This window comes from Spea bombifrons, chromosome 10 (genome assembly GCF_027358695.1).
Source record: "Spea bombifrons isolate aSpeBom1 chromosome 10, aSpeBom1.2.pri, whole genome shotgun sequence".
NCBI lineage: Eukaryota > Metazoa > Chordata > Amphibia > Anura > Pelobatidae > Spea > Spea bombifrons.
Window position 1 is genome coordinate 24,831,137 of NC_071096.1, and position 14,791 is coordinate 24,845,927.

At 37.4% G+C, this 14,791-nt stretch overlaps 1 protein-coding gene across 3 annotated transcripts in view; it reads right to left on the reverse strand.

Moving 5' to 3' along the window:
• Positions 1 to 14,791, reverse strand: part of LOC128468057 (EH domain-binding protein 1-like protein 1) — a 50,050-nt gene that overhangs the window by 20,864 nt on the left and 14,395 nt on the right. For all 3 annotated transcript variants that reach the window (XM_053449830.1, XM_053449829.1, XM_053449831.1), the window contains exons 2-4: positions 6,443 to 6,500; positions 5,130 to 5,225; positions 4,910 to 4,963 (exon numbers count right to left, since the gene is read on the reverse strand). In XM_053449830.1, coding sequence (XP_053305805.1) covers positions 4,910 to 4,963; positions 5,130 to 5,225; positions 6,443 to 6,500 — 208 coding nt within the window. The remainder of the gene's footprint in view (positions 1 to 4,909; positions 4,964 to 5,129; positions 5,226 to 6,442; positions 6,501 to 14,791) is intronic.

Genomic DNA, 14,791 nt, shown 5'->3' on the forward strand with positions numbered 1-14,791 from the left:
TTAGTTTGGGAACCTGAGTATTACTTAGTAACTAGTGATGACACATCCCTTTATACAAATATAGACCGCTAAAATGGGTGTAAAGCGATAAAACATATGTTTAGTCTATCCTAAAAATCCAAATTTAATTTATATTAGAAGGTATTGATTTAATTCTTATCCACAATTACTTTTTTTCATGATAAATACTTTCTACAATTGAGTGGAGCAGCTATGGGGACCAGATTTGTCCCCAGTTATGCAAACCTCTTTATGACTTATTGGGAAAATCAATATAAAAGTATACAGGGTGAGCATAACTGGAAGGCAAACTTGGTCCTTTATCTACAATATATTGATGATTTACAGTACATAGGTAGAACTATTAGGCCCCTAAAAAGAGACTAGAAGAACATGTAAAAATATTCAGGATGGTCACATACATCTTCTGCCTAAACATTATCTAGAACATCGTCAAAAAAAAAATCCCAACCATTTCAAATCTTGGGCACTTATGAAGGTGAGAAAATATTGGAGAGGAAGAGATAATATTAAAAATATATATATGAAGTAAATTGAAGTGGGTATTCCACCTACAGACTCTATATCAAAATGGTCTTAATGCTGATTTTGATCTCTTCATTTTTTTATAATTATGGAAAATCTCATTTTATGTTAAAATATTTTTATTTGATTGAATAAAGAAATTGCTAAAATACTCCTATTTCATGTAATGCTAAAATACTTTAACGTTACGTAAAAAATTATTTTAAGGTTGAATTTAATTCCAAGCTTATATATATTTTTATTTGAGCAAATACATTTTAAATGAATTTACTTTATACATTTATTTTACATATAACAACATAATAAATAAATAGATAAAGTTTCTAAAAAACAAAAAATAATAACTTTATCTATAGACTGTGAAAATGATTTGTTTCATAGTTAACTGAAGATCAAGAATGAGTTACTGTGAACATGATATATATTGTTGCCACTGTTTTGTCTTCTCATTTTGTAGTGAATGGATTTCTAGAAAAAAAGATCATCGTAATATTTAGTACATAACATTTTTTTTGTATTTTAACTATGAATGGAAAAGCATCCGCTAACCTCCATTAACGTAATGAGCTGAAAAACATTCACATGTTTATATGAATAAAATGATTGAAGACTTAGCAGGAGCAGTGGGACACTATAAAACATCTAACGAAGAGAGGATGGCATCTGAAAAAGCCTATCTGAAAGGCGAAACGCGTCAGCACCAACAAACTGCATGAACCAACAGGGTGGACACACCATTTTCCCACGGACTTAACAATCCAACTGTGTGGACACTGTTCTCTCATGGACTTCTTGACTGCAATATGGTCTTTTAGCTACATCTCAGCTAGAGATGCATTTTAATAAAAGAATGTCAACTGTATGATTGCTTTAAAGATTTCTTCTATACTTCTTCTATTCCTAAAGTCAAGTCCAAAAGCAGCCTTTTAACATTCGGGAGAAAACGTAATTGCAGTGTTAGAAAATCTAATCTATTTGTGAGTGCAATATATGATATTCTCCCACGCAGTATACGCTATGAATGTTTCTTCTTTTTGTTTCATGTAACATTATGTACATTTCTAGGAAGAAAACAAGCAGTTAAAGTCAGTTTAGTGTCTTTTGGTTGATGTTTTTAACTTCTTTCCACTTCTATAAAGCGCACATTGAACTTGTTCTGTTACATACTACAGAATTGTTTACCCTTAAGAGATAACCTTAATGGTTATATTTTTATTTTATTTTATTTATTGCAGCAATATCTATTCCTCATTCAATATATTTCCCTAAGCTCGCAGCTTCCTCTTTATGAAACAGAATATGTCAACATTTCTGCAGCTTCTGCTTTACTCTTTTTTGGGGCAGTTCTTTGATTATTTCATTAGCACAGTCGGGGCATAGTTTATCATGGTTTGCTTGAGAACACAATTGTAAACTTTCAGCAGTCTACATAGTATGCTTAATTGTGCAACTTCCTCGCTAATCCTCGGTCTTTTATTCCAATTATTGAGTCACTATATAATATAGTGCACAAAAACAGCCCGCACCATCAACAACTGCATTGGGGCTCATAATAAATTCCACTTCCCACAGTTTTTTGGGTTTCAAGTTAATATTGATCTCAAGTTAAGTTGACCTCAACCTACTAATCTCCTAACAATCAATTTAACTGCATCACATCTAATCTTAGCCCACATTAACGTGACATATATCCAAATGATACCGGATAATTAAAATTACAGTATGCAAATCATGACACGTCAGTTAAGATTTGACTTGACTGACAATTGATATAAGGTGATTAGTCTTGAGTTTCAAATTCATATAAACAGCCAAATGGCTAAAATGGAAGTATGAACATTAAATTATTTGAGGGAACATGGATATTGACACTGTGATCAGCAAGCAGGGCTCCACAGACTTGCATTGCTCATCGCAACGCATAGGACCAGCCAGCAATTGGAGATTCCAGCTCTGTCTAAGTCAGTAATAGCGAACCTATGACTGAAGCATGGGGTATGTTCATACAGACCTCTGTCTACTGCTCCAGTACAACACTATTGAGAAATAAAAGAGACAGTATGAAAATGGAGAGATATAGAGAAAGATATAGGTGAGATATAATAGGGAGCAGAGAGAGATAGAGAGAAGGGGAAAGTAATGAGAAAGAGGGGAGATAGAAAGAAAAGAGATAGTGATAAAGACAAGATAAAGAAAGGAGACAGAGAAAGGGAAGATGGAGTGCTTAGATAAAGAGAAAAATTAGAGGTAGGAAGAAAAGGGAGAGATTATGAGAAAGGGGATATATATGAGAAAGAGGAGAACTAGAGATAAAGAAAAGGACAGATAGGGAAAAGAGAGAGAGAAAAAGAAAATGGAGTGATTAGGTAAAGAGAAAGAGAGGTAGGGAGAAAAGGGAGAAATAAAGATAAAGTGGAGAGATAAAGTGGAATAGAAGGCAAAACAAAGTGATATAGGAGGAGATATAACAAGAAATAGGAGAGATGGAAGAAAAAGAGGAGTGATATCGAGAAAGAGGGATCAAAGAAATGGGAGATATAAAAGAGAAAGGGAAGAGATAGGTAGAAAATGGAGAGATAAAGATATAGGGGAGAGATAGTAAGAAAGGGAGATAATGAGAATGAATAGAGATTGTGGAAAGGAGGAGAGAAAGCGAGAAAGAGGAGAGCTAATAAGGATGTTTATGGTTTTCTCTAATATATATATATATATACCGGTATTAAAAGTATAAATTAAACAGCATGGGTGCAAAGTTTTTGGTTACCATCAGTGGTCTAGAAGACCCTGCAGAGTCTCTCCTGCTGCAGTTGAGCATTCCTTATATAACAGCGTACCGGTACTTGCGCCATTACACTGGATGATGGCTTCTGCTGACAGAGAGATATCCCTGCCACTGCAACAAACTCAGGACATACCCATATGTCCACATGGTCACAAAGGGGTTAACGAAAAACTGTAATTTTCATATAACCCAAGCCTTTATTCTGGCATCCATATGCAACATATGTATCATGTTTGTTTTCACACTTCAGCTTGCTGCTGCATCCCACCTTCTCAGATATTCATGAAAATAAATTGTGAAGGAAAGGACATAAAGAATATCTGGTGCTAGATGTGCAGTAAACAATAACCACAGAGTGCAGGAAATGAGTTACTTCCTAATTTCCAGACTTCCTGTTGGAGACTACGATTCTGGTACAATATGTAATTTAATAAAGATGGGAAATAAATAAATGCCTTTAATGGATGTGAATTTTAAAGCTTGAAAATAAAAATTAATAAACAATGGTTTTCAGTGTCGCACCAGTTCCAGTTCCCCCTCAGGTGTGACAATTCCTCATTAAAGCTGTATTATTGTGATTATTACCAGGTTGTTGTTGTTTTTATCCTTAATGTCAAATGTCATGCTAATCCCAGCTTTTCTATAATGTAAAATGATGCTATCAAGGCAGTTGTTTTTATTATTTTCAGCTGTACATAAGCTTGTTTCTAATTTCCTTATATTATACCGTTCTCTGCAGCTCATTTCTTCTTTATTGTATACATGGAATATGCATTGGATTGCCACATTTTAAGTACTTCAGTACTTTGAAATACAAAATTAATGGCACTAGATCCCACTAGATCCACTTCTATTTGGACACAATTTGCTTAAAATAAAGTTGAGCCCACAAATATTTTATTTTTTCAGTACAATACAGTTGTTTGTCTATATTTTAGGGGACATGGTGTTTCTAAAATGTAAATCCAGTGCCGACTCCAGGAATTTGAGAACCCTCAGTTAGAGCTGGACGCTGGGTTCATTCTTTCCTCTGTGTAACTTACTATTAAGCCTACAAACGACACTCATTACTCAAGCTGCTTTTTTCTACTGCTCTACCCCCTCTCTTTTGCTTTGACCAGTGCAGTGAAAAGGGAACAGAAAATAATTAACTCTGCACTTTCACAATACATTTTAATAGTACTTCTTTGTTTCTTTCAGCGTCATGAAGTTCTCTCCTATAAATGCTATAGACCTAGGACTGAAAATCTCAACTAATCTGTGACATATAAATGACAAAGAACCAGATAAGTAAAACATGTTTACTTAAACAACATCAAAATTAAATCATAAATCATAATTTAATTTAACCCCCCCCCAAACTTTTCTCCAGCACTGCCATGAAATGAACAGCCTTGGGTGGGAGAAGAAAAAAACATACCAGTACAGGCAACAACAGGCAAGATACTGCTGTTTTTATCACTAAAGGTAATGCACTCCTCAATGCAGAATTACAAACATCATTTGTCTGAAAATTGTTAGGTAGAGACAGGTAGTAGCTAAAAGGGGGTTGATATGGTAAAATAATGGGTTCAAACATACCCCTTCAATCTGGAATGTCCATTCCTTCTCTTCAAAGTGATCAGAGTGCGGATCCTACAAAATATGTTAAAGCAATTAAAGGACAGATTCACCTCTTTTGTTCCTTCATTTTATCACTTTCTTTCATATTTACAATGTGACATGTTATCTATATTCTTGTTCAGTCACTGTGCCCTTTTCCTTTCGGCCCTCTTCATTACCTGTATAACCATTTACTCACTCTGTATAGTGTTGCTGTGATGTCCACATTTTCAGGAACAGCCCAAACAACAGTTCCGCGGAATGGGTCCCTAATACCAGGTTGCCAGCTGTGAGCCTGAATAAGAATAAAATCACTATTAAAGTTTGTCACAGTAGATGTTGCATATCTAAGCAGGTAGTTGGAATATCCAGTTAACATCAGAGAGAAAAAGGGCCAGGGCAATATACAAAACAGCAGTGAGAGATTAAGGTTTACCTACACTGGTACAAGTAACGAATAGCACTGAAAACAGTATTCAAATACATGTTTGTAAAAAATTGTACGATTTGTATGATGTGCACATATGCAATATCTCATGCAAACGGCTGTGATAATCTGGACTGATTTTGGAGGCACAAGCCACTTTCCATCTGTGTGCCACTCATCATCTAAGTGCCTGTTTCCAAAGTGCCACTAAAAAGGGAGTTAACTAAGGGATTCATTCTACTGCATGATCTACTGACATTCATACCATACTCACATCAGGAACTATGTTATCTCTCTACTGACATTCATACCATACTCATATCTCTCTTCTACAGGTATTCCCTTTTTTTGCATTTACCTCTCCTTGTCATCCGTATCATTGCTGGCTGTCCTCCTTAATTCATTATTTAGGTCTTCCACTTTTTTGCATTTCCCTCTGCTTGTCATTTGGATCGTTAATGGCTGTTCTTAATTATTTAATTATTATTATTCCACTTTTTTACATGACTATGATTTCTTTGTTTGTCCTTTAATTTGTCCATATTGAATTATGAATAGTTTGTTGGCCATCTTCCCTTCTCCGTTGTGGGGGTAATTAATCAATTGGTAAATATCTAAGAAGGAACCATCCCTTATATCTGGACTGAGTTTGGAGGCCCAGGCCACTTTTCATCTAAGTGCCAGTTTCCTAAGTGGCACTAGAAGGTAGTTTACCAAAGGATTTTAAAGTACCCCTTTAATCAATAATCAACGGTGCGTTTTTCCAAGAACTTCTATTTCCATTTATCTCCACCACCTTTCACTCTCACTTCCATCATCATCGTGCTCCAGGTAACATGCTCACCATCCTCCTCTAAAAAAATGTATTGCTGTTTTGTTCCTGCTAAATGTTTTGGTAGACAATAAAAAATGGTAGTGTGGATTTCCTGATAAGATCAATAAATTATGATGAATTGATTTATTTAGTTCAGAATGAATAAAACAATTCACTCATTAAAAGAAGGGAGAGGAATGGGGACATGTAAAAGATAAAGTGTATAAAATAAAGGAAGTAAGAGGAAGAAGCCAATAGCACATTTTAGTACCTTGGAAGAAACTCTTCTGTTCCTCCGAGTCCATACAACCACCACCTTATCTGGCTGCCTAAAGAAAGAAATGGGAAATAAAAATTAGTAGAGAAAGGCAAGACAGAAAATGATTGAGACCAGAAATGTATTACTCACACTTGGATGTATACATAAAAAATATGGAATGAAAATAAATGAGAGGACAAAATATGTAGCAAAACAATATTCAAATTTACACAGTCATGTGTAAGAATGAAAGGGACTGTAGATTTATATGTATACCTGTTCAAATTTTACTTGTGTACAGCCCAGCGATTGCTAGAAACAGCTTTACTGTACTCTAAACACTTTTATATAAGCACTGGAAGGTAAGTCGCATTACTTTGGGACAACGTATGCATGGTTCTTTACTTCTAAGTTGAATGTGCCATAACATGTATAATATATTGCAGATAGCTACATTGGCCAGATCTTCATATTTGTCACTGTTTAATAAACTGCAACAAAACCCTTTCAAATGACTGAATATGCTGATTACATATGGGTTCTATGTTCCTGTCTCATTTAGTACACCCACAAAAATGACATGTTGATTCTGTTATAGGGAAAGTAGGGATTTAAAATAGGCAACAATTTAAAAAAAAAATGTAATTTTGCTTGCTATTAGTATCACAGGAAAAGAGCCACTGCTAAAAATACTCAATTATGTTTAGCAACATTATGTTTAGTTCCTTGAGTAATATCCCACATGCGTAGCTTGGTCAGGCTTATAAGTGCCAAAACATTATCATTTTATTACTTTCGTAATACCTTTGGGTTGGTGGACAGCAATGTTTGTTATTGTATAAGTTATTGATTGTCTTTGAAGGCTTTTTAAGATTCTTTTTTTTATATTAATAATTTATTGGTTAAAATAAAAATATATAAATACATTCAACAAGATAGAAGCCGAAACAGTTTACAAAAGAAATATTTCTTAGATATAAACATATATACCGGAGAATAATTTTTATAATTCGAATATCCGCAAGACCTCTAATACACTCCCATCCATACAACAATACGACCTAGACGTAGTCAAACAGCAGCAGCGTCAGTAAGGGACCCAGACACAAATTCATGGCCATTTGGGGGGGGCTCTGGCACACTAAACCCATTAGGGTGTAATCCTTAAAGTAGGTACATTACCAGGTACATCATTGCTGAAACAGCATATCTAATTGATTCCCTTCTCCTCATTTGACCCTTCCAGAGCTTCCAAAAGGAAATGAGGGATCATTTAACAATAATAATTTATTGTTTTTAACAATAATTGTAATAATTTAAAGGGAGGTGATACAAAGAAATATTTTTAAAAAAAATGCAGACTGTAGATGCAGTTAGGTCCATAAATATTTCAACGGTGACCCAAGTTTCATAACGCTGGCTCTGTATGCCACCACAACTTGAAATGCAGCAAACAGGTATTTACATCCAAATGGGGTGAATGGTTTGGAATTACAGCAATTTTCATACACAGTCCCCCATTTCCAGGGAACCAAAAGTAATTGGACAAACTAACAATCATACAAACATGATCATTCTTAATACTTAGTTGAAAATCATTAGCAGTGAATGACTGTATGAAGTCTGGAAACCACAGACATTACCAAAATCTGTGTTTCTAACCAAGTGATGCTTTGCCATACCTTTAAATCAGTTGTCTTACGTCACTGCTCATTTGTGGGTATTTCTGCCTTTAGTTTTGTCTAGTCTAGTCAAGTGACTGCCTTGGCTGTTGAATACTATTGCACTTCTTTGTCTTGAAAAGGTATTCGGTTGCTTTCATGGTATGCTTTGTCCTATTAGTTTTGCAGCATTTGTCTGAATCTGAGCTGATAGTATAGCAGAATTCATCTTTCTGCTTCTGTCAGCAGTCTTATCATTAATAAACGCTACTGATCCAATTCCATTCGCAGCCATACATGCCCATGTCATTACAATGCCTCCACCATGTTTAACATATGATGAGATAAGCTTCGGATCATGAGCCATTTCTTCCCTTCTCTATACTTTTCTCCTCTCCTCCTGGAGAGTGTTCTTCTCATAGCTAGATGGTGTAAAGAGGTTTAACTTCACTAAGGTAATAAGTCAGCTATTTTCAGCTACATCTGTCCTCCGTGGTCATCAAAACTTTTTGGTGTGGATGTGCTCAGAAGTACATTTTTCTTTTTCAGAATGCACCAACTTGTTGATATAGTCACTCGTAATGTTTCTGCTATCTCTTTAATGGTTCTTTTCAGCCTAAGGATTTTACGATCTATTGGCAGCTATTTGGACCTGGTATTCAGGGTTTACAGCAACAGCTTCCAAATGCAAAGTCCACATTTGGAATCAACTCCAGATGTTTTAACTGCTTAATTGTTAATGAAATAATGAGGGAATAGTCAACACTTGGCCATGAAACATCATCTCAATTGTCCAATTACTTATGAGTCTCTGAAAATGGGGAATTATACATGTAAATTGCTATAATTCTTAAACTATTCAGCCTATTTGGATGTAAATACCATTAAATGAAATCTGAAACTCCTCAATCACATCTTGATTGTTGCATTTCCAATTTATTGGGGTGGCATACAGTGCAAAACCTATGAAAACTGTGTAACGTTCCAAATATTTATGGACCTAACTGTACTCTTTTTTTCAAATAAACTTTATTCGATGTCAGGAAGACAATTATTCCACAAGCCTCTGCCTTTTTTAAGATCAGAACGTTTGTTAGCATGTGAGGGGCAACAGACTTTCATCTACGGGCAATGGATAATTTAATTGCTATTAGAAAGTGAATAACTAGTTTCCTAATTCAGGAGGCAAAATCTCTGGAAGAACAGAAGTTAAAGAGACAATACCAAGTTAATGGTTTGAAAAAGGTTTGACCATAATGGTTTGACTTTTGGACATTGCTACCAAATATGAATCATGGAACTCTCATGTTCACATTGTCTCCAACAGTTCAATAGGAATGTGTTAATCATGTGGGATAAACTCCAAGGTGTTAAATACCATCTACAACATTGTAACTACATTGAGAGACTTCATTGATTTGTTTGCCTACTGCCAGGACTCAATAGGGAAATCTCACCATAATTCTCATTCCTATACTTCCTATATAATTCTCATTCCTATAACTTATCCACCAGGAGGTGATCTAGGAGGCTAGCATAATATCAGGAAACTGTCCCAGACACACTTGGAGCTATAATGCACAACAAAAAAATAGGATGTAGTGCAGTTGCTGCAGTCAGGTTCTGTTTCCAAGAAGGTTGCAAGAGGTGGCAAATTTGCATATATCTGTAGAATTCGAAATGTGATAAATTGAACGTGTGATGCAACTGCTCAAATGAACACAAAACAAATCCCCAACTCTGAAGATACAACGCTGACACCACTGAGTGAAATAGCTTTCAGCTATGAGCAGCTTCAAAGCGGAGAAAGGGGTAGCTACTGTGATTTGGGATCCAGTGAGCCACCCTGTCCCTCACCTCTATGGCAAATTTAGTGGTCGAGGGGATGTAGGGCAGATAAGGTTTAACAGTTTTTTCAAAGTCACACTTGAGCCACTGTTTAAAGAAAAGTTCTTATTTGCAACCCAAATTGAGGACATTTCCTGCACATGAAAAAGTATAGCCTGGGAGAGAGAACACTTGCCAAGTAATAATACTCAATATTTGGAACTCCCAGGCCACCTTTAAATCTGGGAACACACAAGGTGGTCTTAGAAACCCTAAATTTCTCTCAAATTTTAATAAAGTCCATAAACGTGTTCTGAATGGCGAGTAAGAGCTTACGCGGACATTTTACTGGAACTGTGCTCATAAGATATTGTTAGGGACCAGGAACCAGACGGACACAAAACTTAAAATGCAATCACCTTTATTGTAATGACAATAGTGAACAAAGCCAAATTGTGATCCAAAAGCATATACCAAAAGACAAGCCGGGGTCAGGAACCAAGACAGGTACTCAGACAAGCCGGGGTCAGGAATACAGAGATCAGCGAAGTCAGGAACAAGCCAGGAATCAGGAGCCGGGATGGACGTCAGAGAAAGCCAGGTCATACACAGGAATTCAGGAACACAGCAATAGCACTTGCAGCCGGAAACAACACAAGGGCAAGGAGGAAGTGAAGTTTAGCTGCTTAAATAGCCAAAAGGGGCTGGCTGTGGGTTGGACAATGGGCGGAGTCACAGGAGTGACAGGAGTGTAGCCATGGCAACCTAGCCAGGCTGTATAGCCTCCAGCAATGCAGAAGAAAAGCAGCTAGCCCATAACAGATATGTAATTTAGACCATGATCTTAAGAGCAGCAATTATACACTTTCAAAAAGTCCTCCTTAATTTGTTTCCAGATTATTATTTTTTTTAAAATTAAGCGAGTTAAGCACTTGGGGAGTTTTGGGAAGTCTAATACCCACATAAAGCAAAACAAATGGGTCTCCATCAACAATTATAGGAATTGGTTAATTTCAGTTTTACCCTCTAGTTTACATTGAGACCTAACGCTTGGGACCTCATGTCATGGTATGACACCAAAGCGTTTGAGTGATTCTAGTAGTGAGGGAAGAGTAATTTCCGGGTTGACGATGGAGGCCAAACCTAATGTGATCTACAAACCAGATTTATGAGGAAAACTTTGAATTGATTCGTACATTAACTGTCAAAGGTTCCAGTGCTATGGTATACAACAAATGGAAAGAAGGCAATCTTGACTTGTACCATTCGTTATTGAGAAAAGTTTTAAAAGAAAACCTGCCATTGATACGCAAGCTGCCCGTGTGCCATATAGTACCATAAAAGCCTGGATCATAGCATGGGGAAATTCAAATTAGAAAAAAACAGATGAGGGAAAGAGTTCGCTTAACCTATCAAATACCCCAGGCCTAGAAAATGAGCTTACATCCCTGTGTATCATAAAGTGCAGGTAACAGCAAATGCTCTATATAGGAGGGTAAAATGTCAATACAGCTCAGTCATGCAACACAATGTCACACGACCTGTCTGCAATAGGAGCGCAATAGAAAGAGGGAAAGCTAAAAACAGCAAGTCACTGGACGCCCGCTGGAGTTAATTAAAGTGATGAAATTGTCTGTTATATTAAAGGCCTATAGTTACCTTTGCGTATTTTGGGGGGCTGATAAATATGTAACCTCAGTGAAACTTTGTGATTACTATAACTGGATAACAACACTCCTAAAATTAAGTTAAAAGGCAAAGCCATTTTCTAATAAAGATAAAGACATCTGAATTTTGGGATTCCAAGTTAATCCACGAGCCTATATAAACATTTTTGTATTATGCAATTGTTGGTTTGCAAAAAGGTGTTTATTTTACTAAAACAGAGAAATAACTTTTCCTTTTATGCATCTACATGGAACAGGATCTGCCATACCACACATGTAAGAAGGTTTGCTTCAAGAAAGAGGTGAAACTGAATCAATGCATTGTGCTAGCCAAGCCTCTAAATATACCGTATTTGCTCGATTATAAGACGAGGTTTTTTTCAGAGCAAATGCTCTGAAAAATACCCCTCGTCTTCTAATCGGGGTCGTCTTCTAATCAGACCTCAAATAGAGGTCTGATTAGGAGACTAAGATCCAGATAACCCGCACCACTGCAGGGGACCTGCACACTTACCGGTGCTTCCTGCTGTGTTGCCGGGGCAGCGGGTTGACATCTACACGATCCGCGTAGACAACGTCCGCTGCAGCCGGAAGGAGGTGTGGCTAGCAGCGGGGGTTGTCTGCGTCCGTCGCATAGACCTTCCCCGACTGTCAGAGATCAGAGTTCCCCGCACCGGTGCGGGGAACTCTGATCTCTGACAGCCGGGGAAAGTATACGCGACGGACGCATACAAACCCCCGCTGCTAGCCACACCTCCTTCCGGCTGCAGCAGAAGGCGACGTCAACCCGCTGCCCCGGCTGGAAGCACCGGTAAGAGAGGGGGGAGAGCGGGGGAAGGGGGGTGAGAGAGGGGGGGAGAGAGAGTGTGTGTGTGTGTGTGTGTGTGTTAGTTAGTTAGTTAAATGGGGGTATAGGGTGTGTGTGTGTGTGTTAAATGGGGGCATAGGGCATTTCTGGAGTAGCGTTAAGGGGGCATTTAATAGAGCACTCTGCCTCCTGAAATGCCTTATACCTCCCTATATGCCACTCTGCCCCATAATATGCCTTTTAACCCCCTAAATGGCAGAGTGGCATATAGTGGTATAAGGCATTTCTGGAGGCAGAGTGCTCTATACAATGCCTTTTAACTCCCTTAATGCCACTCTGCCTCCTGAAATGCCTTATACCTCCCTATATGCCCCTCTGCCCCATAATATGCATTTTAACCCCCTAAATGCCAGAATGGGATATAGGGGTATAAGGCATTTCTGGAGGCAGAGTGGCACATAGGGGGTCAAAAGGCATACCATGGGGCACAGTGGCATATAGAGGGTTAAAAGGCAAATCATGGGCCACAGTGCCATATTGGAGTGGCAAGCCTGGGGGCAGATGTGCGTAACTGGGGGACAGGTTGGAAAATACAAGAAATAAAAACAAAAAAAAATCTTTTTCTCAATCATAGCTTTTATTTAAAAAAATAGTTTACATGAATTAACATTTACTGGTAAAACTTTTTTCCTTTGGGGTCGTCTTATATTCAGGCTTTTTCTTTTTTTCCTAAGTTAATATTCAGATTTTGGGGGGTCGTCTTATAATCGAGCAAATACGGTATGTCAATTTTACATAATATATTAAAGAAGAGTAGAGTGCCATTCCCAGGTCAAAATATCCTAAATGCAAAGGTGCAAATATTTCGTCAAGACTTGGACCTCATCCCACTGAGCACAATACCGGGATAGAGACGCACAGGGAGTTTCATCCCTTCCTAAGTATTATTTTTTATATAATGTGACAAGCCTCCCTTTTCCTTGGGATTTTTGTCAAGGATCTTGGCTGTAACCACAGTCTTCTAGGGTAAATGAAGTCCAGGACACATCCAGCTCAGCTTCAATGTTTATTTTAACGGAACAAACAGCAGCAGTTGTAAGCAGAATAACAGTCTTTGCTTAGAACAAAACAGGTCCCAAGTTACCATCCATATAACTTTGCAAAGAGAAACCACCCCTCAGTTTATCAGCTCTCCTAGCTGGCATAACAGTGGCTTCCCCTCTGAATCAGGCTCAAACCCTTTAACCTTCTGCCTGCTAATTAGTCAACCACAGGTGAGCTGCTACTTAGTCCACACCTGTGGAGCTCCTGTCCAGAATGCACACTCTGGACTGGATCAAAACAGCAATTAGTGCTGTTGGAGCACTGGCAAACCCTGCTCTTCCAGATGCTCTTCCAGATGCTCCACGTCTGTGGGCAGTCCTGGCTGCGTCCAGCAAGGAAAGGCTCAGAAGTTCCCAGGTATGACAAAATCTATGCTTAAATTAGAAATATATGAAAAATGTTATTAGAGGTTAATTGATGATAGCACATTAAATTGTCCTTTTGCACAAGAACCTAGGAAGTATTGTTTTTATGGATTACCTACTAAATTTTGAATTACTGTATACATTCTCAGGGGTGTATTAATATGAATAAGGGATAATATGCTACATAAAAAAATGGTTCTATAATTGCTCAAGTTTAAATTATTTATAATATTCACTGACATAATTTACTTACTCTGTATCTTGAATAAGCTGAACAAGTAACACTTTGTGTTAGAATGAGACAAAGGAACCATGCCACTAAGGGGGTGGCAGGAATAGGAAGTTCTGGATGGGCGCTCCAGACTCTATCCTAATTACAACAGGGTTTTATGATTTAAGGACTAAGATTAACCCCTTTTTGGCAATGGCTGATTTAATTTTTTGTACCCTGGCGGTTTTAAGATTTCTGCTGTGCTCACATTTAGCTGTCATTTTCTTCTCTCATTTACTTTTTCTTACTTTTATTTAAAAAAATCTTTTAAGCTAATGAAAAAACCTGCTAAATACTACTATTCGCCCTGGGTTTAGAAATACCCAATGTTTTTAGGTTTTCTTGCAAGTTATTGAGTAACAAGCATCATATTGCTATTTCAAAACATTTTTTTCAAAACTGGTCATTCTGCCCCTATCTTTGAAGCTGGTCACTCCAATTTACCCCCATCAAACCAAATATTTTTGAAGACTAGACACCACAGGGTGTTTCAGTGCTAGTATTTTTACTCTTTCCATGCACTAATTCTACCACCAGCCTTAAAGTTAAACTTTCTTGTAGTGATTTAAAAAAAAAACATTTTATTAATATACAGTTCATGGTATATGTCACTGTCTCCAATATGTGTTCAGCAACCTCTCCCGAGTACAGTAAAACC